The sequence below is a fragment of the Neomonachus schauinslandi genome, chromosome 12 (assembly GCF_002201575.2).
Source record: "Neomonachus schauinslandi chromosome 12, ASM220157v2, whole genome shotgun sequence".
In the NCBI taxonomy this organism is placed as follows: Eukaryota; Metazoa; Chordata; class Mammalia; order Carnivora; family Phocidae; genus Neomonachus; species Neomonachus schauinslandi.
In genome coordinates, this window is record NC_058414.1 from 4,073,319 (window position 1) to 4,100,764 (window position 27,446).

A 27,446-nucleotide genomic window follows, 5' to 3' on the forward strand; every position below is an offset into this window, starting at 1 on the left:
GCTGAGGTCGAAGAGGTTGCTGCCTGTGTTCTCCTCTAGGATTTTGATGGACTCCTGTCTCACATTGAGGTCTTTCAACCATTTGGAGTCTATTTTTGTGTGTGGTGTAAGGAAATGGTCCAGTTTCATTCTTCTGCATGTGGCTATCCAATTCTCCCAACACCATTTGTTGAAGAGACTGTCTTTGTTCCATTGGACATTCTTTCCTGCTTTGTCAAAGATGAGTTGACCATAGAGCTGAGGGTCCATTTCTGGGCTCTCTATTCTGTTCCATTGATCTATGTGTCTGTTTTTGTGTCAGTACCATACTGTCTTGATGATGACAGCTTTGTAATAGAGCTGGAAGTCCGGAATTCTGATGCCGCCGGCTTTGCTTTTCTTTTTCAACATTCCTCTGGCTATGCGGGGTCTTTTCTGGTTCCATACAAATTTTACGATTATTTGTTCCATTTCTTTGAAAAAAGTGGATGGTATTTTTTTTTTTAAGATTTTATTTATTTATTTGAGAGAGAGAGAATGAGAGAGAGCACATGAGAGGGGGGAGGGTCAGAGGGAGAAGCAGACTCCCTGCCGAGCAGGGAGCCCGATGCGGGACTCGATCCCGGGACTCCAGGATCATGACCTGAGCCGAAGGCAGTCGCTTAACCAACTGAGCCACCCAGGCACCCAAGTGGATGGTATTTTGATGGGGATTACATTGAATGTGTAGATTGCTCTGGGTAGCATCGACATCTTCACAATATTTGTTCTTCCAATCCATGAGCATGGAACGTTTTTCCATTTCTTTGTGTCTTCCTCAATTTCTTTCATGAGTATTTTATAGTTTTCTGAGTACAGATCCTTTGTCTCTTTGGTTAGATTTATTCCTAGGTATCTTATGGTTTTGGGTGAGAGTGTAAATGGGATCGACTCCTTAATTTCTCTTTCTTCTGTCTTGTTGTTGGTGTATAGGAATGCCACTGACTTCTGTGCATTGATTTTATATCCTGCCACTTTACTGAATTCCTGTATGAGTTCTAGCAGTTTTGGGGTGGAGTCTTTCGGGTTTTCCACATAAAGTATCATGTCATCTGCAAAGAGTGAGAGTTTGACTTCTTCTTTGCCGATTTGGATGCCTTTGATTTCTTTTTGTTGTCTGATTGCTGTGGCTAGGACTTCCAATATTATGTTGAATAGCAGTGGTGATAATGGACATCCCTGCCGCATTCCTGACCTTAGGGGGAAAGCTCTCAGTTTTTCCCCATTGAGAATGATATTTGCTGTAGGTTTTTCATAGATGGCTTTTATGATATTGAGGTATATACCCTCTATGCGAATACTCTGAAGAGTTTTGATCAAGAAAGGATGCTGTACTTTGTCAAAAGCTTTTTCTGCATCTATTGAGAGGATCATATGGTTCTTGTTCTTTCTTTTGTTAATGTATCACGTTGATTGATTTGCGGATGTTGAACCAACCTTGCAGCCCAGGGATAAAGCCCACTTGGTCGTGGTGAATAATCCTTTTAATGGACTGTTGGATCCTATTGGCTAGTATTTTGGTGAGAATTTTTGCATCCATGGTCATCAGGGATATTGGTCTGTAATTCTCCTTTTTGATGGGGTCTTTGTCTGGTTTTGGGATCCAGGTAATGCTGGCCTCATAAAATGAGTTTGGAAGTTTTCCTTCCATTTCTGTTTTTTGGAACAGTTTCAGAAGAATAGGTATTAATTCTTCTTGAAATGTTTGGTAGAATTCCCCTGGGAAGCCATCTGGCCCTGGGCTTTTGTTTGTTGGGAGATTTTTGATGACTGCTTCAATCTCCTTAGTGGTTATAGGTCTGGTCAGGTTTTCTATTTCTTCCTGGTTCAGTTTTGGTAGTTGATACATCTCTAGGAATGCATCCATTTCTTCCAGGTTATCTAATTTGCTGGCACAGAGTTGCTCATAATATGTTCTTATAATTGTTTGTATTTCTTTGGTGTTGGTTGTGATATCTCCTCTTTCATTCATGATTTTGTTGATTTGGGTCCTTTCTCTTTTCTTTTTGATAAGTCTGGCCAGGGGTTTATCCATCTTGTTAATTCTTTCAAAGAACCAGCTCCTGGTTTCGTTGATCTGTTCTACTGTTCTTTTGGTTTCTATTTCATTGATTTCTGCTCTGATTTTGATTATTTCTCTTCTTCTGCTGGGTTTAGGCTTTATTTGCTGTTCTTTCTCCAGCTCCTTTAGGTGTAGGGTTAGGTTGTGTACTTGAGACCTTTCTTGTTTCTTGAGAAAGGCTTGTATTGCTATATACTTTCTTCTTAGGACTGCCTTTGCTGCATCCCAAAGATTTGGAATAGTTGTGTTTTCATTTTCATCGGTTTCCATGGATTTTAATTCTTCTTTAATTTCCTGGTTGACCCATTCATTCTTCAGTAGGATGCTCTTTAGCCTCCATGTATTTGAGTTCTTTCCGACTTTCCTCTTGTGATTGAGTTCTAGTTTCAAAGCATTGTGGTCTGAAAATAGGCAGGGAATGATCCCAATCTTTTGGTACCGGTTGAGACCTGATTTATGACCTAGGATGTGATCTATTCTGGAGAATGTTCCATGGGCACTAGAGAAGAATGTGTATTCCGTTGCTTTGGGATGGAATGTTCTGAATATGTCTGTGAAGTCCATTTGGTCCAGTGTGTCATTTAAGGTCTTTATTTCCTTGTTGATCTTTTGCTTAGACGATCTGTCCATTTCAGTGAGGGGGGTGTTAAAGTCTCCCACTATTATTGTATTGTTGTCGATGTGTTTCTTTGCTTTTGTTATTAATTGCCTTATATAATTGGCTGCTCCCATGTTAGGGGCATAGATATGTACAATTGTTAGATCTTCTTGTTGGATAGATGCTTTAAGTAGGATATAATGTCCTTCCTCATGTCTTATTACAGTCTTTGGTTTAAAATCTAATTTGTCTGATATAAGGATTGCCACCCCAGCTTTCTTTTGGTGCCCATTAGCATGGGAAATGGTTTTCCACCCCCTCACTTTCAATCTGGGGGTGTCTTTGGGTCTAAAATGAGTCTCTTGCAGACAGCATATCGATGGGTCTTGTTTTTTAATCCAGTCTGATAGCCTCTGTCTTTTGATTGGGGCATTGAGCCCATTTACATTTAGGGTAACTATTGAAAGATAGGAATTTAGTGCCATTGTATTGCCTGTAAGGTGACTGTTACCGTATATTGTCTGTGTTCCTTTCTGGTCTATGTTGCTTTTAGGCTCTCTCTGCTTAGAGGACCCCTTTCAAGATTTCCTGTAGGGCTGGTTTTGTGTTTGCAAATTCCTTTAGTTTTTGTTTGTCCTGGAAGCTTTTTATCTCTCCTTCAATTTTCAATGACAGCCTAGCTGGATAGAGTATTCTTGGCTGCATATTTTTCTCATTTAGTGCTCTGAATATATCCTGCCAGTCCTTTCTGGCCTGCCAGGTCTCTGTGGATAGGTCTGTTGCCAATCTAATGTTTCTACCCTTGTAGGTTACAGATCTCTTCTCCCGAGCTGCTTTCAGGATTTTCTCTTTGTCTATGAGACTCGTAAGTTTTACTATTAGATTTCCGGGTGTTGACCTATTTTTATTGATTTTGAGAGGGGTTCTCTGTGCTTCCTGGATTTTGATGCCTGTTTCCTTCCCCAAATTAGGGAAGTTCTCGGCTATAATTTGCTCTGTTATACCTTCTGCCCCTCTCTCTCTTTCTTCTTCTTCTGGGATCCCAATTATTCTAATGTTGTTACGTCTTATGGTATCGCCTATCTCTCGAATTCTGCCCTCGTGATCCAGTAGTTGTTTATCTCTCTTTTTCTCAGCTTTATTTTCCATCATTTGGTCTTCTATGTTACTGATTCTCTCTTCTGCCTCATTTATCCTAGCAGTTAGCGCCCCCATTTTTGATTGCACTTCATTAATAGCCTTTTTGATTTCTACTTGGTTAGATTTTAGTTCTTTTACTTCTCCAGAAAGGGTTTCTCTAATAACTTCCATATTTTTTTCAAGCCCACCTAGTATCTTTAAAGTGATGATTCTGAACTCTAGATCTGACATCGTACTAATGTCCGTATTGAGTAGGTCCCTGGCAGTCGGTCCTACCTCTTGTTCTTTTTGTTGAGGTGATTTTTTTCTGTCTTGTCATTTTGTGCAGAGGAGAATAGATTAATGAGAGAACAAAATGCTAGCAGAGTAACAACGTCCCCAGAAAATATACTCTAAACAAATCAGAAAAGACCTGAAGCAGTGGGAAAAGAAATGGAAAAAGAGGAAAAAGAAAAAGAAAAAAAAAAAGATAAAGATAAAAACAAACAAAAACAAACAAAACAGAACAACAACAAAAAAAACCAGAATGTGATCAAATATGAGCAGGCTGGTATATAGATCAGTGCCACACCCTAGATTTGGGGTGTATTTTGGTCTTTTAGAAGAAAGTGCCTCCCAAAATTTTAAAGAAAGAAAAACTTATATATGTACAAAACTAAGGGTTGATATGATGAAGGGATGGAATATGACTGTAAAGATGGAAATTTTAAAAAATTTTATAAAAGGAATTGATAAGAAGTTGTTTGAAAAAAGAAAGAAGAGGATTAAAAAAAGAAAAAAGAAAAAAAAAAGGGAGAGAATGTGATCAGGCAGGGGAGTAGAAAAAACCATATACTAGAGATTTAGGGTATATTTTAATCTGTTAGAAGAAACTATCTCAAAATTTTAAAGAGAGAACAACTTATATATATATGCCAAAAATACGGGTAACTACTATGAAGGGATAGAATAGGACTCTAAAAATGAAAAACAAAAATTTTTTTTTAAAAAAGGGATTGATAAGATGTTGGTTGAAAAAGGGAAAAAGAAAAATTCAAAAAAAAAAGGCAGTTAAAAAAAATTAACTTTGAAAGACTAAAGAATCATGGTAAAAAAGCCATGAATTCTATGTGCAGTAGTCCCCTAGCGCTGGAGTTCTGCCGTTCTCATTGATCGGTAAACTTGGTCTTGGCTGGCTGTTCTCGCTGATCTTCTGGGGAGGGGCCTGTTGCCGTGGTTTCCAAATGTCTTTTCCGGAGGCGGAATTGCCCCACCCTTGCCTTGTCCAGGCTACGTAATCTGCTTGGGTTTGCTCTCAGGAGCTTTTGTTCCCTGCAAGCTTTCCGTACAGCTTTGGAATCGGAGAGTGAAAACGGTGGCCTCCCAATCTCCGCCGTGGAGGAGCCGAGAACTCGGGGCCCCGCTCCTCAGTGAGCCCCCCGAGAAAAGCCGTCAGTCACTCCCGTCTCCCCGGTCTCCAGCCGCACTCCGTGCTCACCCGGCCTGTGACCGCGCGTTTCTATCTCTGGCACCTGACCCCGGGTGGAGTCTCCAAACCCAGCAGATCCCCGCGGTGCACTCCCACGCGGCTCCTCCCGGGGGAGGAAGGGGAGTCTCCCCTGATCTGCCGCTTGTTGGGTCCCTGCTGGAGGAGCAGGGCCCGACTGGGCCACGGATCACAGTTTATGGCAACCCCGAGCTGAGAGCCCGCGCCTGGGCTCCGCCTCTGCAGCCGGCTTCCCTGCTCCGTTATCTGGGAGCTCTGCCACACTCAGGCACCCCCGGTCTTTCTGTGACCCCGAGGGTCCTAAGACCACACTGTCCCGGAGGGTTCCACCCCCCGCTTAGCCACCAGAGTGACGTCCCTCAGTGGAGCAGACTTTTAAAAGTTCTGATTTTGTGCTCCGCGGCTCTATCACTTGCCAGAAGCGGCCGACGGAGGTCCCTCCCCCGCCATCTAGCCTCCCGAATATCGCCTCGGATTCACTTCTCCGCACGTCGTACCTTCCAGAAAGTGGTCGCTTTTCTGATGAGAGAGTTGTTGCTCTTCTTTTCTTCGATCTCCTGTTGAGTTTGTAGGTGTTCAGAATGGTCTGATCCCTATCCAGCTGAATTCCTGAGAGGAGACGAAATCCAGGTCTCCTACTCCTCTGCCATCTTGCTCCGCCCCCAGATCCCTACCTTCTTGATATGGGCAGAGTCCCTTCTGCCATTGTGAGACAGCACATTCACAGGTGCTGGAGATCAGACAGGTGCACGGGGGAGGGCTGCTACCCTCTCTGCCACACGTGGGCCGCCCCGGTGAGAGGGAACTTACAAGCCACCTTTGCTCAGGCTGTTCTCCTGGCCACTCCATTATCCACCCAGGTCTCCCAATCTCAAACTTCCAGAGATCAAATTGCTTTTAGAAAAGGATTTTACAGTGGCATTTCATGCTCCTGTCTGGGGGGTGGGCAGCATGCCATCAAGCATGAAACTCAGAATTTAAAAGCAGTACAGGCTGTAATATTGTAATAATTTGAAAACACGATTTCCATAACCCCCATTTTCATTCATCAGCTTAAAACTATGTGTTCCTGTCAACTTTCCCTTGAAAAAACAAGACCTGCCCTCACCACTAACACTTTACAGGGTACTTTGTAAAACGCAGGCAAGCAGGAATTTTTCTTTAATTAGAAGACTAAAAATGACAAAGTGCCTTTATGACAAACATAAAGATACTAAAATATTTGAAAACATCAAGAAATGTTAAAATACAACTAAATGTACTTCTTACCATATATAACATATTTTAGTTCAAGATTTTTAACAATTTCTTCCACAGTTGGTTTATACTCCAGGAAACATGTGTACACTCCACTCATGCCCTCCTCAAAGTTCTGGAATATAAGGCTTCCTGTGGATGTTACTTGTGCAGTGCTGTTCTCTAATAAAGGAATAAGATACAGTATTTAGTTGCTTAAATGACATGACACTGAGATAAAATGACAAAGTATTTTCTAAACAGAGTCAAACCACCAAATTTACCTACAGAATCACTGAAAGGAGTTGGAGGCATAACCAGTCATTGCATCAACTGTTGACAGCAGGTACCAGGATGACCTTCTTAATGTCTGATTTTTACTAACCAGAGTTCACCAACTGCCTAAGCAGTAAGAGACTAACAATTACATGTACTTAATGCACTCCTGATCTCCTTGCATTGACGTGGGCACTATCAGATATTCATAGATGTATGAAAACAGTAGATATCTGCATACGCTATGAAGTAATTATGTATATATGTATTTTATGGATAAGCTATGCCTTCCTGCCTTCCGTAAGCTTACAAACTACAAACTACATGAGAAAGGGAGGAATGCACCCAGAAAAAAGGCTAACCCAAGATACTAACAGCTAGGTACTTCTAGTCATTACACATGATAGCAGGCAAACGCTGGGTTACAACCTTAAGGAGTGCTCAAGAAAGAAAACAGAAGATCAGATCACCGGACCTGTCCAAAGTCACACAAGCACAGAGTTGCAGGTTGAGAGTTAGGACCGGATGTAAGAGCCCTTTTGACTTCCAAGTGTTTCACTACTTCAGTGTCACACTGGGAGAAAGCTATGCTATGTAATGGGAAAGAGTGTGGTGTCCAGGCTTCAGACATGGGTTTTAGATATGCCTTTCTTTCTCATGAACTGTGTAAACCTCGGGTAATCCCTTAATCCTTCTGAAGTCCAGTTCTTTCATTTGTGAAACAAAGAACCATAATACACGATAGCATTACCTCCCAGGATTGTTTTCCTGTGATAAATACAACAACTGTTAAAGTACTTGAAAAAGATACAAATCCTTAAGCAATTCAAGTTGTCATTCTGAAAGTTCATAACCAGTTTTGCATTTGAAAATCATTGTTTAAAACTCACACAATAATTTAACATGGCATTCATTAGGATGGAAAGCATTATCCTAGCAAATGCTTATCCTTTCTACTTTAAGTAAATAACTTATTATAAATTTCAAGTTGAGATATATTTTGAATAAATTTATTTCCTCAAAATAAGACAAAAGATGAATGTTCTTAGTGAGGAAATTTTCATTATTAATTTGTTCAATAAAAATGTGCTGGGTTTCTAGTACATGCCAAGCTCTACTTCAGATACTGAAGGAGAAAGAGATAGATGGATATATTCTCCCTCAAGGATTTTACATAGAGTATTATGCCTTAAGAATTCCCATTTCTGGGGCGCCTGGGTGGCTCAGCCATTAAGCATTTGCCTTCGGCTCAGGTCATGATCCCTGGGTCCTGGGATAGAGCCCCACATCGGGCTCCCTGCTCCGTGGGAAGCCTGCTTCTCCCCGTCCCACTCCCCGTTTGTGTTCCCTCTCTCGCTGTGTCTCTCTCTGTCGAAAAAATGAAGATCTTAAAAAAAAAAAAAAAAAAAAAAAAGAATTCCCATTTCCATATCCTGGATGAAGCTGAAAAAAGGGTTATAAATTGGGACTATGTTTATACTGCAATCCCTATTTCTTCATGAATATTTTTTGATGAAAGATTACATATTTATCATAACATGTCTCTTTTCTAAAACAGATCAACAAGTTTTCAAATGTTTGCTATGTATTTCAGCAGAGACAAACACTTGATAGTAAATACGGTAAAAGGTGTCCATATAAGTCAGTCAAAGAAGAGATATGCCGGGGCGCCTGGGTAGCTCAGTCATTAAGCGTCTGCCTTCGACTCAGGTCATGATCCCAGGGTCCTGGGATCGAGCCCCGCATTAAGACTCCCTGCTCCACGGGAAGCCTGCTTCTCCCTCTGCCACTCCCCCTGCTTGTGTTCCCTCTCTCACTGTCTCTCTCTCTAATAAATAAATAAAATCTTTTAAAAAAAATAATAGAAAAGAAGAGATATGCCATACGATTTCACTCATACGTGGAATTTAAGAAACAAATGAGTATAGGGAAAAGGGAAAAGAGAGAGAGAGAGGCAAACCAAGAAAGATTCTTAACTCTACAGAACAAACTGACGGTCACCAGAGGGGAGGTAGGTGGGGAGATGGATGAAATGGGTGAGCGATTAGTGCACTTGTGATGAGCACTGGGTGTTGTACGGAAGTGTTGAATCACTAAATGGTACACCTGAAACTAATACTACACTGTATGTTAACTGGAACTTAAATAAAAACTTAAAAAATAATGAAGAGTTCATACCCATTCTTCTCAAAGTATAAAGAAAAAAAAAAGTGCCCACAGATTTTAAATACCATGTTGTCAATGAGGCTATGCATTCTTGGCAATAATTTGTAATGAAATTTTCCCAATCCAGAAGTATCAATTAATAAGTGCATTAATACATATTTGAATGCCTACTACAATGCTAAATATTAGGATGGCCAGAAAAGCAAGTAGCATATGATACATAATAAAACACCCTCTCAGTTTCTTATTTTAAAAAAATTAAAAGTGGCACACTTGAAAAGATACCCAGAGGATTTCACAGCCAAGAGAAAAAGCCATTCTATAACACCACTTAAAAAATGACTTTTAAGTAACTAAGTTTGAATGGAAATTTCATGATGCCGAGGGATATTACTATAACAACTCATACAACAGCAGATAGTCAATGAATAATTGAATTAGTACTTCTTTCTCTACAACTTAGCTTGATCATCTAAGAATTCAGAGTTGGACTGGATTGCCAGAAGTCCATGTCTTAGAGCTCTAAAATTACACGGTAAAATTTAAGTACAATTTCACTACAACTTACTATTTTTAAAAATAGGCTTACACTTTTGGTTTCTGCTCAGATATGGAGGTTGACTATGAGAACATCAATCCCACTATTACAATAAGGAAAAAGACAAACCGTCAATTAACAACTTTACTTGAGCCTATCAAAAGATCACGGTGGGAAGGCAACCAACAAACCTGAAATCTGGGGACAGTGACCTATAAATAGAACGAGGACCCAAGCATTTAAGAAGACTCAGCTAAGAGTTTGCAGTGAATTGCTAAAAGCCAAGTGTCAACCAGTGTGAACATGTGAGGCTTCTGAGGACCACAGATACTAGGGTGGGAGAAGGCGGGGGTGTTACACCCTCTTACAGGCCCTACCTTCAGCAACAACTGAGCGATCAAATGGGAGGTGAGGGGAATCTTGAGCAAGACTCCCATTGGGTTCTGGCTAGAGGAGGGGCCCCAGCAACCCTTTCAAAAGTCTACCCACACCCCTTTCCCCCACTTTCTGGTAAGGAACAATGCTTTAATCTAGAGGGAGAGAAGGAACAAAAATAGTCACCTGGGGCACTGTGGAAACTTGGTACCACTAGGGAAGGAAACAGGAAGGGAAAAAAAAAGAGCTTCATTCTTGAAGAAGAGTTAGCAAGAAGTCACTAGGCCAACACTAAAGCTGGAGAAGGGGCTGGAGCATTTGTGATGGCCACCCCCCCCACCACAAGACCCAGGGATGCCATACTTGCCCAAAACTAAGCTTAACCAAACATCAGAGACCGGCCCTCTCCCTCAACTACCCATCAGTAATAAGAATCTAGTAAAAATGCAGTGCAATCAAATTAGAAGAACTGCAAGAAAGAGATTCTTTCCAGATAATTTTTTTTTTTTTTAAAGGGGAAACCAAAGCCAAGGAAAGATTAGACATTGGGGAACAATAACTTCTCATGAATCAGCCTACACCTAAAACTATCTTTTAAGTTATCTGAAGCTTTCAATAATCACTACAACAACCAATATTAAACCTAGACAAATTCTTGACTAGATTAACACAAACTCATAACACTAAAGACAAAATACTATTTTAAAATATATATTTTATTTATTTGAGACAGAGAGTGTGTGTGCAAGAGAGAGAGAATACATGAGCAGGGGCAGAAGGAGAAGAGAAGCAGACTCCCCTGCTGAGCAGGGAGCCCGATGCGGGGCTCAATCCCAGAACCCTGGGATGACCTGAGCCGAAGGCAGACACTTAATTGACTGAGCCACCCAGGCGCCCTGACATAACACTATTTTTAAAAAGGTGTTGATCTCAAAACATAAAAATACTTACTATCTACTGTCTTATTCAAGATGTCCAACTTTAATAAAAAATTAGAGGGCATGTAGAAAAGAAGTGGCACATTTCCAAAATACCAAACAATATATAGAGGCAGACTCTTAAATGACAAAGATATCACAAATATTAGACAGTTAATTTAAAATAACAGTGACAGGGGCGCCTGGGTGGCTCATTCGTTAAGCGTCTGCCTTCGGCTCAGGTCATGATCCCAGGGTCCTGGGATCCAGCCCCGCATCGGGCTCCCTGCTCGGCGGGAAGCCTGCTTCTCCCTCTCCCGCTCCCCCTGCTTGTGTTCCCTCTCTCGCTGTCTCTCTCTCTCTGTCAAATAAATAAAATCTTTAAAAAATAAAATAAAATAACAATGACAAATGTACCAAAAAATTTAATGGAAAACATAGATAATATGCAAGACCGGATAGGAGAGATTTCAGCAGAGACTGAAACTATAAGAAAGAATTAAATGAAAATGCTAGAACTAATAGCAAAACAAAATGAACAACAACAGACACACACAAAAACCCCACAGTAACACAGATGAAGTATTCCTTCTATGGGCTTGTAAAAAGCTTGACAGCTAAGGAAAAAATCAATGAACCTGAAGACAGGTCAAAAGAAACAACCCAACCTGAATCACAAAGAGAAAAAAATAAAACACCCGCCACCACCACCACCAAGAAGAAAGAATCCAAGAGCTGTGGAACAATATCATATAGTGTTAAGTCTGTGTCATAGAAATCTCAGGAGAGGAGGGACAGCATGGGACAGAATAAATACTTGAAGACATAATGGCTAAGAATTCTCAAAAATTAATGGCAAATACCAAACTAAATGTCCAAGAAGCTTAGAGAACACTAAGCAGAATAAATATAAAAAACAAAAAAGAGGTATATAATCACTGAAAACGAAAGGCAAAGAAAAAATCTTCAAGTCCGTTAGAAAAAGTGACACAATGTCTACAGAGGGACTGGGATAAGATTACAGCAGACTTCTCATTAGAAAACATGCAAGCAAAAAGAATACAGAAGGGCATCTTTAGAATGCTGAAAGAAAAAACCTGTCAATCCAGAATTCACAACCAGCACAAGATAAGCAAACTTAACCCAAATCATACAGAAGAAAGAAAATAATAAAAACAAAAACAGAGACCAATGAAATTGAAAACAAAAAATAAGAGAAAAATCAAACCAACAGCTGGTCCTTTGAAAAGACTGATAAAATTGTTAAACCTGTATCCAGAGAGACCAAAAGGAAAGGGAAAAGATACAGCCAATATCAAGCAGAATGGAGCACATCATCCAGATCCTGAATATATTAAAGAAAGTATCACAAACTACTTCATGCTCACAAATTCAACAAGTTGAAAGAAGACTCTAAACTGGACAAATTCTTTAAAAGATACAAAATACAGAAACTCACAAAATGGTGAGAAAGGAAAAATCCTATTCCTACCTCATTTAGATTATACCTGTGAACTCTGAAGCCAGACTTCAAGGCACATGATTTCAGGTAAGTACCTTCTTCTCTCAATGCCTCTGTTTTTTCACATATAAAATGGAGGAAATGACTGTACTTGCTGAAGAAGGCTGCCCCCAAAATTAAATAACTAGTATGTGTATGTGTGGGTGTATTTAGGTACAGGACAAATACAAAAAGAAAAGCTAGGGAATAATACTATAAAAGGTCAGGGTACTGTTTACCTAACAGGGATTTGGGGACAGAAGAATAGGATTTTTAAGTAACTTACTAAGAGGTGCGACAGTCTTGGTAATGGTAGATCTTGACTTGTAGGTTCTAGGATGTTTGTCTTATTGTGTGTCATAACTTGCATATATCTTATATACATTTGTATATATGAACTGCTTCACTCCATAAAAAAATAGTAAGGTAGAATAAAATATAATCTATCATCTCATTAAAAATAAGAGTGTAGTTACAGGGTAAAATTCAACAGATATACATGTATGTGTTTATATATGTTCAGAAAAGTGGGAAGTCCACACACCAGAACGAGTTAAATCATCAGAATGGAAGAAGAGCTGGAGTAAGAGGTACAGGTCTTTGTGCAAAAAATGCATTACATTTGTAAATAAAAAATACTGAAGGAGGGGTGTCTGGGTGGCTCAGCCAGTTGAGCTTCCAAATCTTGATTTGGGGTCAGGTCATGATCTCAGGGTCATGGGATTGAGCCCTGTGTCAGGCTCCATGCTCAGCATGGAGCCTGCTTAGGATTCTCTCTCTCTCCTTCTACTTCTGCCTCTCCCCTGCCCATGTGCTCTCTCTCTTAAAAAAAAGAGAGAGAGAGAGAGAGAAATGGGGAGGGAGTGGGGGCTGAGAGAGAGAGAAGGTGGGGAGAGGGAAGGAGAAAGAGACCAAATCTAAGATTGGTCCCCTATATTTTATAACCCATCTAAACAATCTGGGTATTTCTCTCCAGGAGAATGTGCAAGTAATTACATAATCACATGATTTCGTTTGTTCAATTTTAGGGAAACTCACTTTGGAATATTCATAAAAAGATAACTAAGTACAGTGCAGTTTAACCTAGATTCCAAAGAGATTCTCCACTTTTTAAGCTGTAAGAAAATTAGACATTTCCAGTTCTTTCTGAAATCATAATGATAGTACAACAAATGAGCTTTAAAACTGGCAGACAGTGAATTATGGTGCAATCATGTACTGCAAACTAAAATGTGATCATGATGTCAGAATACCAGAATTTCCTGAGAATAGTTTTTATAAATAAAAAAACACGGTATTAATATGATTTTATTATAACTACATTTCTGAACATCTATCTTCCATTATGAAAGTGAATAAAATAAATTATTGCTCCTCGTTGAAGGTTTCAAAATTCAATCATATACTATATTTTGCAAGATAAACTACAAGACTGGCATGGCATCTTAGAGAAGAAAATGTTTCAGATTTCAATCTCCAAATCAAAGGAGTAACATTTGTTACAATACAACAATTCAATACTTAGATGCTTCTGTTTTTGAACTGACAGCGTTTTCACACCAAGTGTAAACATATTTAACAGACGTGTCAGCGTGACATACGTGCTATTACAGAGCAGTAAAGATAAAATCCAGTTACACTTTCAGTACTCGATGTTTTCATACCTGGCCCATGTCATGGATTTATATTAAGTGCACAATCTCTTAGCATCTCCGTTACCGATCTCTGCTAATTCCCTCCTCCTGCATTACCACAGTCAGGCAGAGATATCAGGCTTGATCTTTGCATTTCCCACAAGGCCTAGTGCAATGGCACCCACCAGGCGGTCACTCACTAATTAAGAGCTGAGTAATTCACTCTGAAGAACCACGTCACCCAAAGAGAGGAGTACCTCTTTAAACCCTAAGCTACTTTAGAATCAGCATAAATATTATAGAAATATACAGCTGAGATCATTCAAGTATATAAAAATGTGAATTAACATATTAGAAAATAAGTCTATTTCCAATGAACATTTCCTCAGCAAGTGTTGATACGAATATACTGCTTTCCCACAACCAACATAACAAAATAAACGTGTAGGTTTTTGTCCACAGGCACTCTCTCAAAATACCAATAGGATTTTAAAAAGGAAGGAAGGAAGGAAGGAAGGAAGGAAGGAAATTTGGTGAATAGAGCAATAAAGAAAACTTCCTCAGAAAGGATGCAAAAATAATTGTTTCATTGAACAAATCTTCAGGATGAAAATTCATTAAGCTGGGTATTTATCAAGGCTGAAAACAAGAACACATAAGCTAATTTATATTTTTTAAACTACGCTGCAAAAACAAACCAGCTTTTAGCAAAAGAAAAATTAGAATAAAACTAAGATCTGCATTTCAAAACAACAAAAGAAGTTGAATAGAGAAAATGATCACATCAGTCATACCAATAGTAATCTCTATGTGGAAAAAAAAGTATCTTACTGACAGTAAGATCTTGTTTTCTCAAAACTTTGTTGAAAACTGTAAGGCTACCATTCAGATGGGTTTCAAGTCTACCTTCTCCTCTGGATGAACACCTGAGTACCAAGTTCCCTCTTTTGTAAGCACAGCACCAATAATATATTAATACACAATCACTGTCAAGCCATGCAGCATATCTAAAAGCGTGTTTTTAATACTAAAATACTCAATGTTAAATTTAGTCTTTTTTTCCTTAATGGATAATAATATTTAATTCAAGTATAATCCACATGGGTATGGATTTTAGTCAGAAAGAAATATAAGACCAAAAAATGTAAAACTCTAACTACTAATAAAGTCTCAAGTTGTCCCAAAGTGGGGCCGTAGAAAAACAAACAAAACCATATTTGTATATCTGTAGCTCAAGGGGTTCATTTGTATTTTTAACAAAAACAAGAATTATATCTGCTGCTTCATACACACTTGACTAAGAAAGTCTGACTGAGGTAACCAAAATGACTTTATGAACTTTAAAAAAAAGTCACATTTTTGTGGAATATAGCTGCCTAGAGAACTCTACACACACACTGTGAAACTCTCACTCCAAAGGGAAATCAAAAGGGAAAAACTTGAGGAAACAGATACATATATAAGAAATACAAATATTCTCTTTGTTCTGCATATATTTCAGATATATTAATGTAATTATGATAACTGAAACAAAAGCCTACCTGAAATAATTTTTCCTCTTGGCCCATGCCATTGGAATGATGGATCTATCATTTCCGAATTTCGCAGTCGTGGCGTAACACATAACACATGTGGACTCTTTTGATGAAGCATAACATATACTTTCACTGAAAATACAATATTAAAATGTTCCAATAATATTTTATATTCTTTCATGCTCTATAATGCCTCACATTTTTGTAGTTCGGGCTGCATGTTTCATAACTTTTCTTTGGGTTATTGCAATTACTTGATGAAAACTAAATTTCTTTGCAGTCCATGTAATAACTAACACTCAAAAGTATATACATGTATTTTATTTGGGGGTGTGTGTGTGTCTCAATCTGAAAATAATGCACTGGTCTTTTTATGAAGAGTTCGTTATACTAACTTATTTTATTCTCAGAACATTATTTTAATTACAAAGAATTAAGACAATTATAAACTATTGAGACTTTATCTTAGTTTTTCAAAGATACCAAACCTGAAAGGAATCAATAAAATTGTTTAGATTACAGAAATAATAGATTATTCACAATGATGTATTGAACTTAAAAATTATGTAATTAAAAAGTCAATAAATACATGCTATGATTTTAATTACTAAGCATTTTTCCCGCTTTGCTTTATTTTTTTGAACATTTATTTATTTATTTGTGAGAGACAGCATGAGCCGGGGGAGGGACAGAAGGAGAGGTAGAAGCAGACACCCTGATGAGCAGGGAGTCCCTGATGGGGCCTGATCCCAGAGTCCTGGGATCATGACCTGAGCCAAAGGCAGACACCTTCTGAGCCACCCAGGTGCCCCTCTCACTTTGCTTCAAAATTTAAAGAATACTGATCATTAAACAAGCAAAAATAGAGATACAAAAGGAATACAGTAAAGATTCAATTATCTTGAATTTACTCATAAGTAAGCCTTCAGAAAAGGTTCCGGTTAACTCCTCAATAATTGCAGGCTGACCCTTCACTGATTCACCAAATACAGAGATCCAGTATGTGATCCAGTAAAATAAAAATTGTACTTAAAAATCGAAATTTTTCTTAAGTTTAAAGAGACTGTCTCTCAAGTTTCACCATATAGCATGCCGTTTACTGAATGTAGCTTTTAGACAAATACTCTTTCATAGGTTAAGAAAGTCCCCCTGTATTCTTGGTTATTTGTTTTTATCATTAACTGGTGTTGAATTTTAACAAATTTTTCCCTATACTGAATGAGGTGATCATTTTTTTTTTTCTTGAATATTTTAATGGAATGTTTGATAATAGTATTGCTTTTCTAGAATTGCTTTCCTGGAATAATTCTAACTGATCATGCTCTTTTATTTAAATACTGCTAAATTCAGGGGACGCCTAGGTGGCTCAGTCAGTTAAGTAGTCTCAGCTCAGATCATGATCTCATGCGTCATGAGATCAAGCCCCACATGGGGCTTCCACTCAGCGGGGAGTCTGCTTGAGATTGTCTCCCTCTGCCCTTCCCCCCTCAAATGCACTCTCTCCCCCTCTGTCTCTCAAATAAATAAATCTTTTTTAAAAAATAAACAAATAAATAAATACGGTTGGATGCATTTTGCAAATATTATTCCTGGGATAGCTGTACCTATATTCAGAAATACAATTGTGTATAATTTTTATACCATCTTTGTCCTTTTTCAATTTCAGTATCAAAGTTATTTAGAATTTAGTATTATTAAGGAAGGTATCTAAAGTTGTAATAGCCACATAAAATCAACTGGGCAGATGTTCTCTCATAAATTTTCTCTGAAAGAATATGGGAAGTGTTCTTTGTCCTTGGAAAACTGTTTAGCCTGGGACTTTTTTTTTTTTTTGGCAATGGGGAAAAAGGTGAAAAACAAATTTTTGATTATCAATCAGGAAAACATAATTACTATAAAATTTATATTTTATTACAGTTGTTCATTTAAAGTTTATTAGCATAAAATTATTCAAAGTATTAAGTTGTAACTTAGAAAGTTCAGCATACTTTTATCGACTCACAGCATTTTTTTGTACTTCCGTTACTCATGAAACATTTGTCAAAAGCTCATCTACCAACCGTTCCAAAAACAGCTCTTGGTTCCATTAAACCTACTGTTCTTCTCTGATCTCTTTTCTTTCTTTCCTACTTGCTTCAGTTAATTTCCACTTCTTTTTTCTAACTTCTTGGATACGTGTTTATTTTATACTGTTGTCACTACTCAGCCTGACTTACTGGCTCTTCTGGCATGATCTGTCTGTTACATATCTCCTTACACCTCTTCGCAAACTATTTGCCCTCGGGACGCCAAACTACTCAGACTGCCCTAAGCAGCACACTGAACCGTTCTTCCATGGTTTTACTCAGGCAGGTATCTAAATGCCTCCTCATCTGTGGCACCTGAGCACAGGTATACCCTTCCTGGTCTGCCCTTCTTCTAGCCTCCACTAACCTCTGTACATATTTAAATCAAAGAAAACATAACTGAACCCAGAAGTTTCCTTCCTGGTCTGCCCTTCCTCTAGCCTCCAGTAACCTCTGTACATATTTAAATCAAAGAAAACATAACTGAACCCAGAAGTTTCCTAATACAAGATCAACACACAGAAGTAAATAATGCCCCTGTACATCAGTAATAATGCATTAAATCATGTAATAAAAAAGAAGATAACATTTAGAGGACAATAAACAGAAGTTAATTGATAATCAAACAAGGCCACTGTGGGGAATATGCTCAAACTCCAGCAAAAGATATACACAGACCATAATGCCATAATCATGGGAGTGTACACTGTAATTTTAAAGATGCCAACTTATCCTCATGTTGATGTATACAATTAATATAGTTAAAAGTAAACTCCCAGAACAGTCTTCTTTTTTTGTAGTTCATGTTTATTATTATTTTTTTTTTTTATTGAAATCAGTTTCAGGTGCACAACATAGTGTTTCGACCAGTCTCTACGCTATGCGGTGCTCAGCACAAGGGTACATACCATCCATCACCATACAATGCTTGTACAATACCACTAACTATATTCCCTGTGCTGTGCCTTTCATCCCCACGAATAATTCATTCCATAACTGGAAGCCCGTATCTACTACTACCCTTCACCCATGTTGCTCATTCCCCACACTGTCCTCCCCTCTGGCACCTATCAGTTTGTTCTCTGTATTTATCATGGGTCTATTTTATAATTTAGGCTTAAAGGTTGTAGTTTGAAAACAAAAGCTGTGGTATCAGTGAAAATGGCAGAGTAAGGAACTCTAAAAATTATCTCCCTCATAAAGGTAATGCAAAAACTGGCGGAAATCGTCAGGATCAACATTTTCAGAACTCTGGAAATTAATCAAAGACTTGCAGCAACCCATGAAAAACTTATTCAAGAAAAACAACTGAATTTTAGCATGATGGGCTGAATTATGCCTCTCCCCAAATGCATATGTTTGAGCCCTAATCCCCATACCTCAGAATGTGAACATATTTGGACACAGAGCCTTTACAAAAGTAATCAACTTAAGATGAGTAATTAGGGTGAGCCCAAATCCAATGACTGATGTCTTATGAAAGGGGAAAATGTGGACACATACAAATACAGAGGGTACATGATGTGAAGAAACATAGGATGAAGATGGCCACTCAGGAGCCAAGGAAGGAGAACTGGGACAGACCCTTCCCTCACAGCCCTCAGGCAGAATCAACCCTGCCTCCATGATTGAACTTCTGGCTTCCAGAATTGGGAGACAATAAATTTTGTTGTTTAACCCAGTCAGTCTCTGGTAAATTGTTACAAGGGCCTGGTGGGCTCTAGCAGTGTTAAGTTTCCCCATTCCCATCTCCCTCTTCTCCCTACCCACCCCCCGCCCCGCCCAGTCTGCCTTAGCTCTGGTAACCACCATGCCAATCAATGTAAGAACCAGCAGGCTGGCAGCCACTAGAGGGGCAGACAGGGTTGGAGGGACTTCAGTGCCTCCTTCCCAGAGAACTGTCATCATTTGACTTCTCTCGCCCTTTCCAGGAAGATACCACTCACAAGTCCGTCTTCACTTGATGTAACTCAGAGCACAACCACTGTACAAAACCTTTTCCCAAAGATTATTTTTCAAAAATAATTAGAGGCTTTCATTTAACTTTGTAAATGCCGATGCAGCAGGTAACACTTGGAGTAAACAGGCTAAACAAAACGCTTAAGAGGAAAAGCTGGGAACACAAGTCTATAGGAGATTTGAAAAGTTCTAACACATTCCTGGGAAAATAGAAGGCCCCATGTATGCATAGAAGGAACACATGCCCAAGACTGAGCACGCTTAGTCAACACAGAATTTAAGTTCTTACCTCTGGCTGAAATTGATGCTCTGCACAGCAGACAGTGAAGGACAAAGTAATCAACTGCCTAGCTAGATGTTTAGAGTGTACCACAACAAGCACATAAAGACCCTCAGCAAAGACTGGGAGACTAACTAGTTCCAGGTGTCAAAAACTCTCCATCCAATATCAGCCTAGGCTAACTGAGCAGTGACTTCAGTGGCTACATATGACAAATGACACAGAAATTAAAGAATTAGTTCAGAAAAATCATTAAACATACCAACAATAATAACAGACACTAACAACATTCATACCTGATTTCCAGAGTTGCTACATTAAATTACTTTAAAAGTCCAGTTTTCAACCAAAAATATGAAACATGCAAAAAATCAAGAAAGTATTGTCATAGGTAAGAAAAAAAGAAAGCAACCAATAGAAATTGCCCCTGAGGAAGCCCAAATTTTGGACTTACTGAACAAATACTTTAAATCAGTTATTTTATTTTTTTAATTTGAATTCAATTAGCCAACCTGTAGGACATCATTAGTCTCAGATACAGTGTTCAATAATTTATCAGTTGCATATAATACCCAATGCTCATCACATTATGTGCCCTCCTTAATGCCCATCACACAATTATCCCATTCCCCCACCCACCTCCCCTCCAGCAACTGCTTCTTAGAGTTAAGAGTCTCTCATGGTTTTTCTCTCTCTGATGACTTCCCCTTCAGTTTTCCCTCCCTTACCCTATGATCCTCTACACTGTTTCGTATGTTCCACATATGAGTGAAACCATATAATTGTCTTTCTCTAATTGACTTATTTCACTTAGCCTAATCCCCACCAGTCCCATCCATGTTGATGTAAAAGTTGGATATTCATCCTTTCTGATGGCTGAGTAATATTTCATTGTATATATGAACCACATCTTCTTTATCCATCTGTTGAAGGGCATCTCGGCTCCTTCCAATTTGGCTATTGTGGACATTGCAGCTATGAACACTGGGGGGGGTGGTGCAGGTGCCCCTTCTTTTCACTACATCTGTATCTCTGGGGTAAATACCCAGTAGTGCAATTGCTGGGTTGCAGGGTAGCTCTATTTTTAACATCTTGAGGAACCTCCATACGGTTTTCCAGAGTGGCTGCACCAGTTTGCATTCCCACCAACAGTGTAGGAGGGTTTTCCTTTCTCTGTGTCCTCGTCAACGTTTGTTGTGTCTTGTCTTGTTAATTTTAGCCATTCTGACTAGTGTTAAGGTGGTATATCATTGCGGTTTTGATTTGAATTTCCCTGATGCCAAGTGATGTGGAGCATTTTTTCATGTGTCTGGTGGCCATTTGTATGTCTTTGGAGAAATGTCTGTTCATATCTTCTGCCCATCTCTTGACTGGATTATTTGTTTTTTTGGGTGTTGAGTTTAATAAGTTCTTTATAGATACCATCGACATTTTTCACAGAGCTGGAACAAATAATCCTAAAATTTGGATGGAACCAGAAAAGACCCCAAACAGCCAGAAGAATGTTGAAAAAGAAAACTAAATCAGTTATTTTAAATACGATCAAGAACATTATGTCTAAAGTACTAAAAACAAAGTATGAAAATGATTACTCTCCGAACAAAGAGTATCAATAAAGAGATAGAAGTTAAAAAAAAGAACCCAAAAGAAATTCTGCATTAAAAAGTACAATAACTGAATTGAAAAACTCACTATAAGAATCAAAAGCAGACCTGAGCAGGCAGAAAAAAGAATCAGCAAACCTCAAGATAGATCAATTTGGGATTATCCAGTCTAAGAAAGAGGAAAAAAGAAAAATAAATGAACAGTACCCAGAGACCTGTGGGAAACCATCAAGCACGCCACTGTATACATAATACAAGTTCCACAGAAGGGTGGAAAGTATAAGAGCACAAAGAATATTTGAAGAAATAATGATAAAATTCCCCAAACTGATGAAAAGCATCAATCTACACATCAAATAAGCTCAATGAACTCAAACTAGGATAGATTCAAAAGAGAATCACACCTAGACACATCATAATCATCTGTTAAGTCCAAAAAGACAGACTCTTGAAAGCAGCAAGAGAAGCAACTTGTTACATACACACGATCCTCAAATTAGTAGCTTATTTCTCATCAGAAACCGTAATGAAAAACGAAGTCTGAATAGACCTGAAGCAAGTAAAGTGACTGAATTAATAATTAAAAATCTTCCTACAAAGAAAAGCCCAGCACCAGGTGAATTCACTGGTGAATTTCACTAAACAAGTAGAAGTCGAATTAACAACACTTCACAAACTCCTAAAAAAAAAAAAACAGAAGAAGAGGGAACATGTCCCAACTTGTTCTATGAAGCCACTATTAACCTAAAACCAAAATCAAAGACAACACAAGAAAACTACAGAACAATTTCCCTTATGAATACAGACCTAAAAACCCTCAGAATAGTAACAGCCAATCCTGCAGCATGAAAAAGAATTATGTATCATAATCAACCAGGATTGCATGACTTGTTCAAAATACAAAAATCAATCAATATAATACCAAATTATATCAATAGAACAAAGGACAGAAAACACACAATCATCTCAATGTATGCAGAAAAAGGATTTTACAAAATCCAACACTTTTTCACAATAAATGCACTCAACAAACTAGGAACAGAAGGGACTTTCTCAATCTGATAAAATTCATCTACAAAAACTCAAAAACTAAAGATGTAATGTATGGTGATTAACATAATATAATAATACAAAAAAACAATTATCTCCATTGTGCTGTGGAAATAAAAATAAAACAATCCTGAAAAGAAAAAAAACACCTCACAGGTAAGGTCACATTTAATAGCGAAAGACTGAAACCTTTCCTCCCCTCTGAGATCAGAAATAAGACTTTTACCACGTGTGATGATACTGTTACCATCAGTACTGAACTGAAGGTTCTAGCTAGAGCAACTGGCAAGGAAAAAAAAACAAAAGGCGTCCAGATTGGAAAGGGAAAAATAGAACTATCTCTATTTGCAGATGACATGATCTTATACCTAGAAAATCCTAAGAAATAACTCCCCTACCAACTAAAAAAAAAATAGAGCTAATAAATGATTTAGGAAGGTGACAGAATACAACAATTTGAAAAATTCAATTGTATTTTTATATAATAGCAATGAACAATCCAAAACCGTTCCATTTACAACAGCATCAAAAAGAACAAAATATTTAGGAATAAATTTAACAAAAGTGGTGCAAGACTTGTACAATGAAAGCTATAAAACATCACTGAGGGGAGTTAAAGAAGATCTAAGTACATGGAAAGATACTCCAAGTTCATGAATTGGAAAAGTTAATACGGTTAAGTTGGTAGTACTCCCAAAATTGATTTACACTTCAAGGTAATCCCTACTAAAATCCCAATGGGCTTTTCTGCAGAAATGGACAACCTGATTCTAGCATTAATATGGAGTTGCAAGTGACCCAGCGTAGAGCCAAAACAATCTTGAAAAAGACTGAATATGAAGGACACATACTTAATGATTTCTAAACTTACTTTAAAGCAACAGAAATCAAGACAGTGTGGTACTAGCATAAGGACAGAGACAGAGATCAATGAAATAGAATTTAGAGTCCAAAAAAAAGCCCAAACATCTACCGCAAACTGCTTCTCGACAGGGTACCAAGAAAATTCAATAGGGAAAGACAATATCTTGAACAAATGATGCTGGAACAACTGAATATTCACATGCAAAAGAATGAGGTTTGACCTTGATCTTGTAAATTAATCCAAAATGGATCAAAGACCTAAACATAAGAGCTAAAACTATGAAATTCTTAGAAAAAATACAGGAGTATAACTTTATGACTGCTGAATAAGCAGTTGTTTCTGAGATACAGCACCTAACACACCAGTACCAAAGAACAAAATAGAAATTAGACTTTATCAGTTTAAAATGTGTGCTTTAAAGGACACTATCAAAAAAGTGAAAACACATTTATTCATTTCTTTGGTTTCTTAAATTTCGCAAAGTGAAATCATATGGTGTTTGTCATTCTCTGACCTATTTCACTTAGCATAATACCCTCTAGCTCCATCCGTGTCGTTGCAGATGGCAAGACTTCAGTCTTTTTTTTATGGCTGAGTAATATCCCATTGTATATATATACCACATCTTCTTAATCCTTTCATCAAAGATGGACATTTGGGCTGTTTACAAATGAACAAAGGAAAAAAAAATAAGGGAGACAAAACAAGAAACAGACTCTTGACTATAGAGAACAAACAGATGGTTACCAGAGGGGAGGTGGGTGGAGGGATGGGAGAAATAGATGAAGGGGATTAGAGCACACTTACCGTGTGTGATGAGCACCAGGTAATGTACAGAATTGTTGAATCACTATATCGTACACCTGAGACTAATATAACACTTCATGTTAACTATGCTAGAACTAAAATTTAAAAATTTAGAAAAAATTTTTTTTCAAGTGAAAACACAATCCACAGAATTGGAGAAAATATTTGTAAATCAAGTATCTAATAAGGGTTTGGTATCCAGAATGTATTAAAAATAACTTCCAATAAGGCGCCTGGGTGGCTCAGTCGTTAAGCGTCTGCCTTCGGCTCAGGTCATGATCCCAGGGTCCTGGGATCGAGCCCCGCATCGGGCTCCCTGCTCGGCGGGAAGCCTGCTTCTCCCTCTCCCTCTGCCCCTGCTTGTGTTCCTCCTCTCGCTATCTCTCTCTGTCAAATAAATAAATTTAAAAAAATCTTTAAAAAAATTAAAAAATAACTTCCAATAATAATAAAACCCTCAATTAAAAAATGGGTAAAGGACTTGAACAGACATTTCTGCACAGAAGATACCCAAACGTCCATTAAACACATAAAAAGATCTTAAAAACATCATTAGACATTAGGGAAATGCAAATCAAAACCACTTGAAAATCCACTTCACACACACTAGGATGGCTATAATCAAAAAAGATAAACAGTAACAAATGTTGGCAAGGATGCTGTAAAATTTTAATCCTCATACGTTGCTGATATAAAAGTAAAATAATAAAGGCTCTTGAAGAAATAGTTTGCAAGTTCCTCAAAATGTTAAACACAGAGTTACCCTATGTTCTAAGGTATATATTCAGGAGAACTGAAAACAGATTCACACACAAACTTCTTCAGGAATGCTGGTAACAGCATTGTTCATATAGCCAAAAAGTGTAAACTGCCCCCAAATCCATCAATTGATGGATACACAAGAAGTGGTATATCCATACAATGGATTATTACTCAGCCATAAAATGGAATTATGTGCCCATACACTCTATGACATGAATAAACCCAAAAACACTATACTAAGTGAAAGAAGCCAAATGCAAAGCACCACATCATGTAGGATTCCACTTACATAAGATATCCAGAACAGGGAAATTAATAGGGAGAGAAAGTATATTAGTGGTTTCCAGGGGCTGGAGAGTGACTGCTTACTGGGTACGATGTTTCTTTTCGGAGCTATCAAAATGCTGTGGTATTACATAGTGATCGTTGCAAAACCTTGTCAGTGTACTAAAAACTACTGGAATGTTCACTTCAAAGGAGGAATTTTAAGCATGCAAATTTACCCCAGGAAACAAAACAAAACACCACACCACCAAAAAAGTTTTAGTTGCTATGCCTCTCATATGAGTACTGCAAAAGCTTATGAATCCAAAACCCTTTTAATATAGATCTCATCTGAAAAAAATTTTAGCATATTTGAACTGCTTATGTTTAGTATTATGGCTAATAATTATATAATAACAAGCAGAAACACTATAGACAACTTTAATTAGATAGCTTCTAGAAATAATTATTTTCACACACTTAGGCAGTTATAGCAAACAGAATCAGAGCTGGATGAATCAAACCATATGGAAATAACTCTAATCCATTTCCACAGAAGGAAAAGGGCCTTAGGAGACTAGGATGTCTGGGGAACATTAGCCTTTTGGACAAGATTCATAAAATTTAAACAAATGCTAAATACTTTCTTAAAAGTACTGAACATCTATTTATTAATACCTGGAAAATTTGACGATCCCACTATTTTCACCTTATCTTGGGTCAAGCGAAAACCTCTTGGTAATCGAATCAAAGATCCAACTATCAAAAACAAAAAGAAATGATGAGCAATCTGCCTCATTAGAAATTCCAAGATATTCAAATAGCAGAGTATCACAGTATATTTGATCCCTGTTGAAGGAGGAACGGTAAGTCAATCTCTTGCAACATCTGGCATCTCCCTTCTGACTCCACTCTCTCCCTTACGCGCCAGTGAAATTAACCTACTCACTGTGTCCCCTATTGCACCTCATCTCAGGATTTTTTCTACAACCACTTAGAATACTCTTTTTCAAAATCCAAATCCCCCACGCTTCAAGACCCAAATCACAAGTCCCTCTTCCTGCAAACCTTGTTTGTCCTTATCACTTCTCATATTCCCTTACTTCCATCATCAGCACCTCTTTCGTGGCAGTCTACATTGTATTATATTATAGCTCTTTATGCACGTATATAATTTTTCGTTAGATTATAAGCTCTATTGATAGCAGGATCCATTAATAGTACGATCAGTGTTTATGTCAACTTATCAAGAATCAGTACCAAGCATCCTGCACATAAGACAAACTAAATAATAGTTAAATACGATATATTCTGAGATTCTTCAGTCATTGTTGAATGAGCAAATGGACCTAAGAGTGTACACAGACCAAGTGGTAGGAGCAGTATTAAAAAAAACGGAATACAGCATCCACCCAAAGAACATTTAACAGAGTGGGAGGAGGGTATATTCAAAGTCAGAAGACCACTTACTGGCCTTAGGAAAGTCACCTTAAACTCTAGCATCTCCGCTTTTCTCATCTGCAAAATGAGACTGCCATTTCGGATTCACAGCGTTATTGTAGGGACTGAATGGAAGGTGGTACAAATGCTATGTGAATATCTTTACTACTCAGCGCTTAAGAATTAAGGCATTGCCTATTTTAGGTCTTCTATCCTCAGGTCTGATCTTGCGACTGGATCTAAAGACAGCACACGCCACCCCCCCAACCCCCACTACCCTATCCAGTGTAATACCATGGGCCATGGCCAAGAAGCATCCTCTCCTGCAGGCTAATTAGAGGTTATCAGCTCTCGCCTACTTAGAACGACTACGCATTCACTCCCACTTCTTTCCTTTCTCCTCCTTACCCCATGCCTTCCTCCACAATCCTTCTACATTTACTTTCTTGGAGAAGCGCTCTCATTTCTCCTCCTTTGTACAGTTTTTAGCATTTTGACCAAATCTCTTTTGAGTTTTTTTTTATCCAATACTTTTTTACAATCTAACATTTGAGCACAAAATACTGCAGCCAAAACGTTCTCGGTTGCCCGACGGCGGCTGAAGCCCTCCCTTCAGTGTGCTCGCGCGTATCCGAAACACGTGTGAAAACAGTATGGAACTCTGGGGCACAAAGGAGGAAACACGACGGCAGAAAAACGTCTCCACTGGGCCGTCCCAGGGTTCCCTGCATTTTGTAACTACCACCGACAGGGGGAGCTGCGGGACCCAGGACAGGGACGTGCGGGGCGGCCCAGGCCGTGCGTGCCGCACAGAGGGGAGGCGGGCACCCCGCGTCCGGCGGGGCTGGCGGGGCAGCCGGGGGGGGG

At 38.4% G+C, this 27,446-nt stretch overlaps 1 protein-coding gene across 1 annotated transcript in view; it reads right to left on the bottom strand.

The window, feature by feature from the left end:
- LOC110592672 (zona pellucida binding protein) overlaps positions 1-27,446 on the bottom strand; it is a 95,416-nt gene that overhangs the window by 67,002 nt on the left and 968 nt on the right. Inside the window, exons 2-5 of the mRNA XM_044920209.1 lie at positions 25,818-25,898; positions 15,489-15,614; positions 6,936-6,938; positions 6,574-6,723 (exon numbers count right to left, since the gene is read on the bottom strand). Coding sequence (XP_044776144.1) covers positions 6,574-6,723; positions 6,936-6,938; positions 15,489-15,614; positions 25,818-25,898 — 360 coding nt within the window. The remainder of the gene's footprint in view (positions 1-6,573; positions 6,724-6,935; positions 6,939-15,488; positions 15,615-25,817; positions 25,899-27,446) is intronic.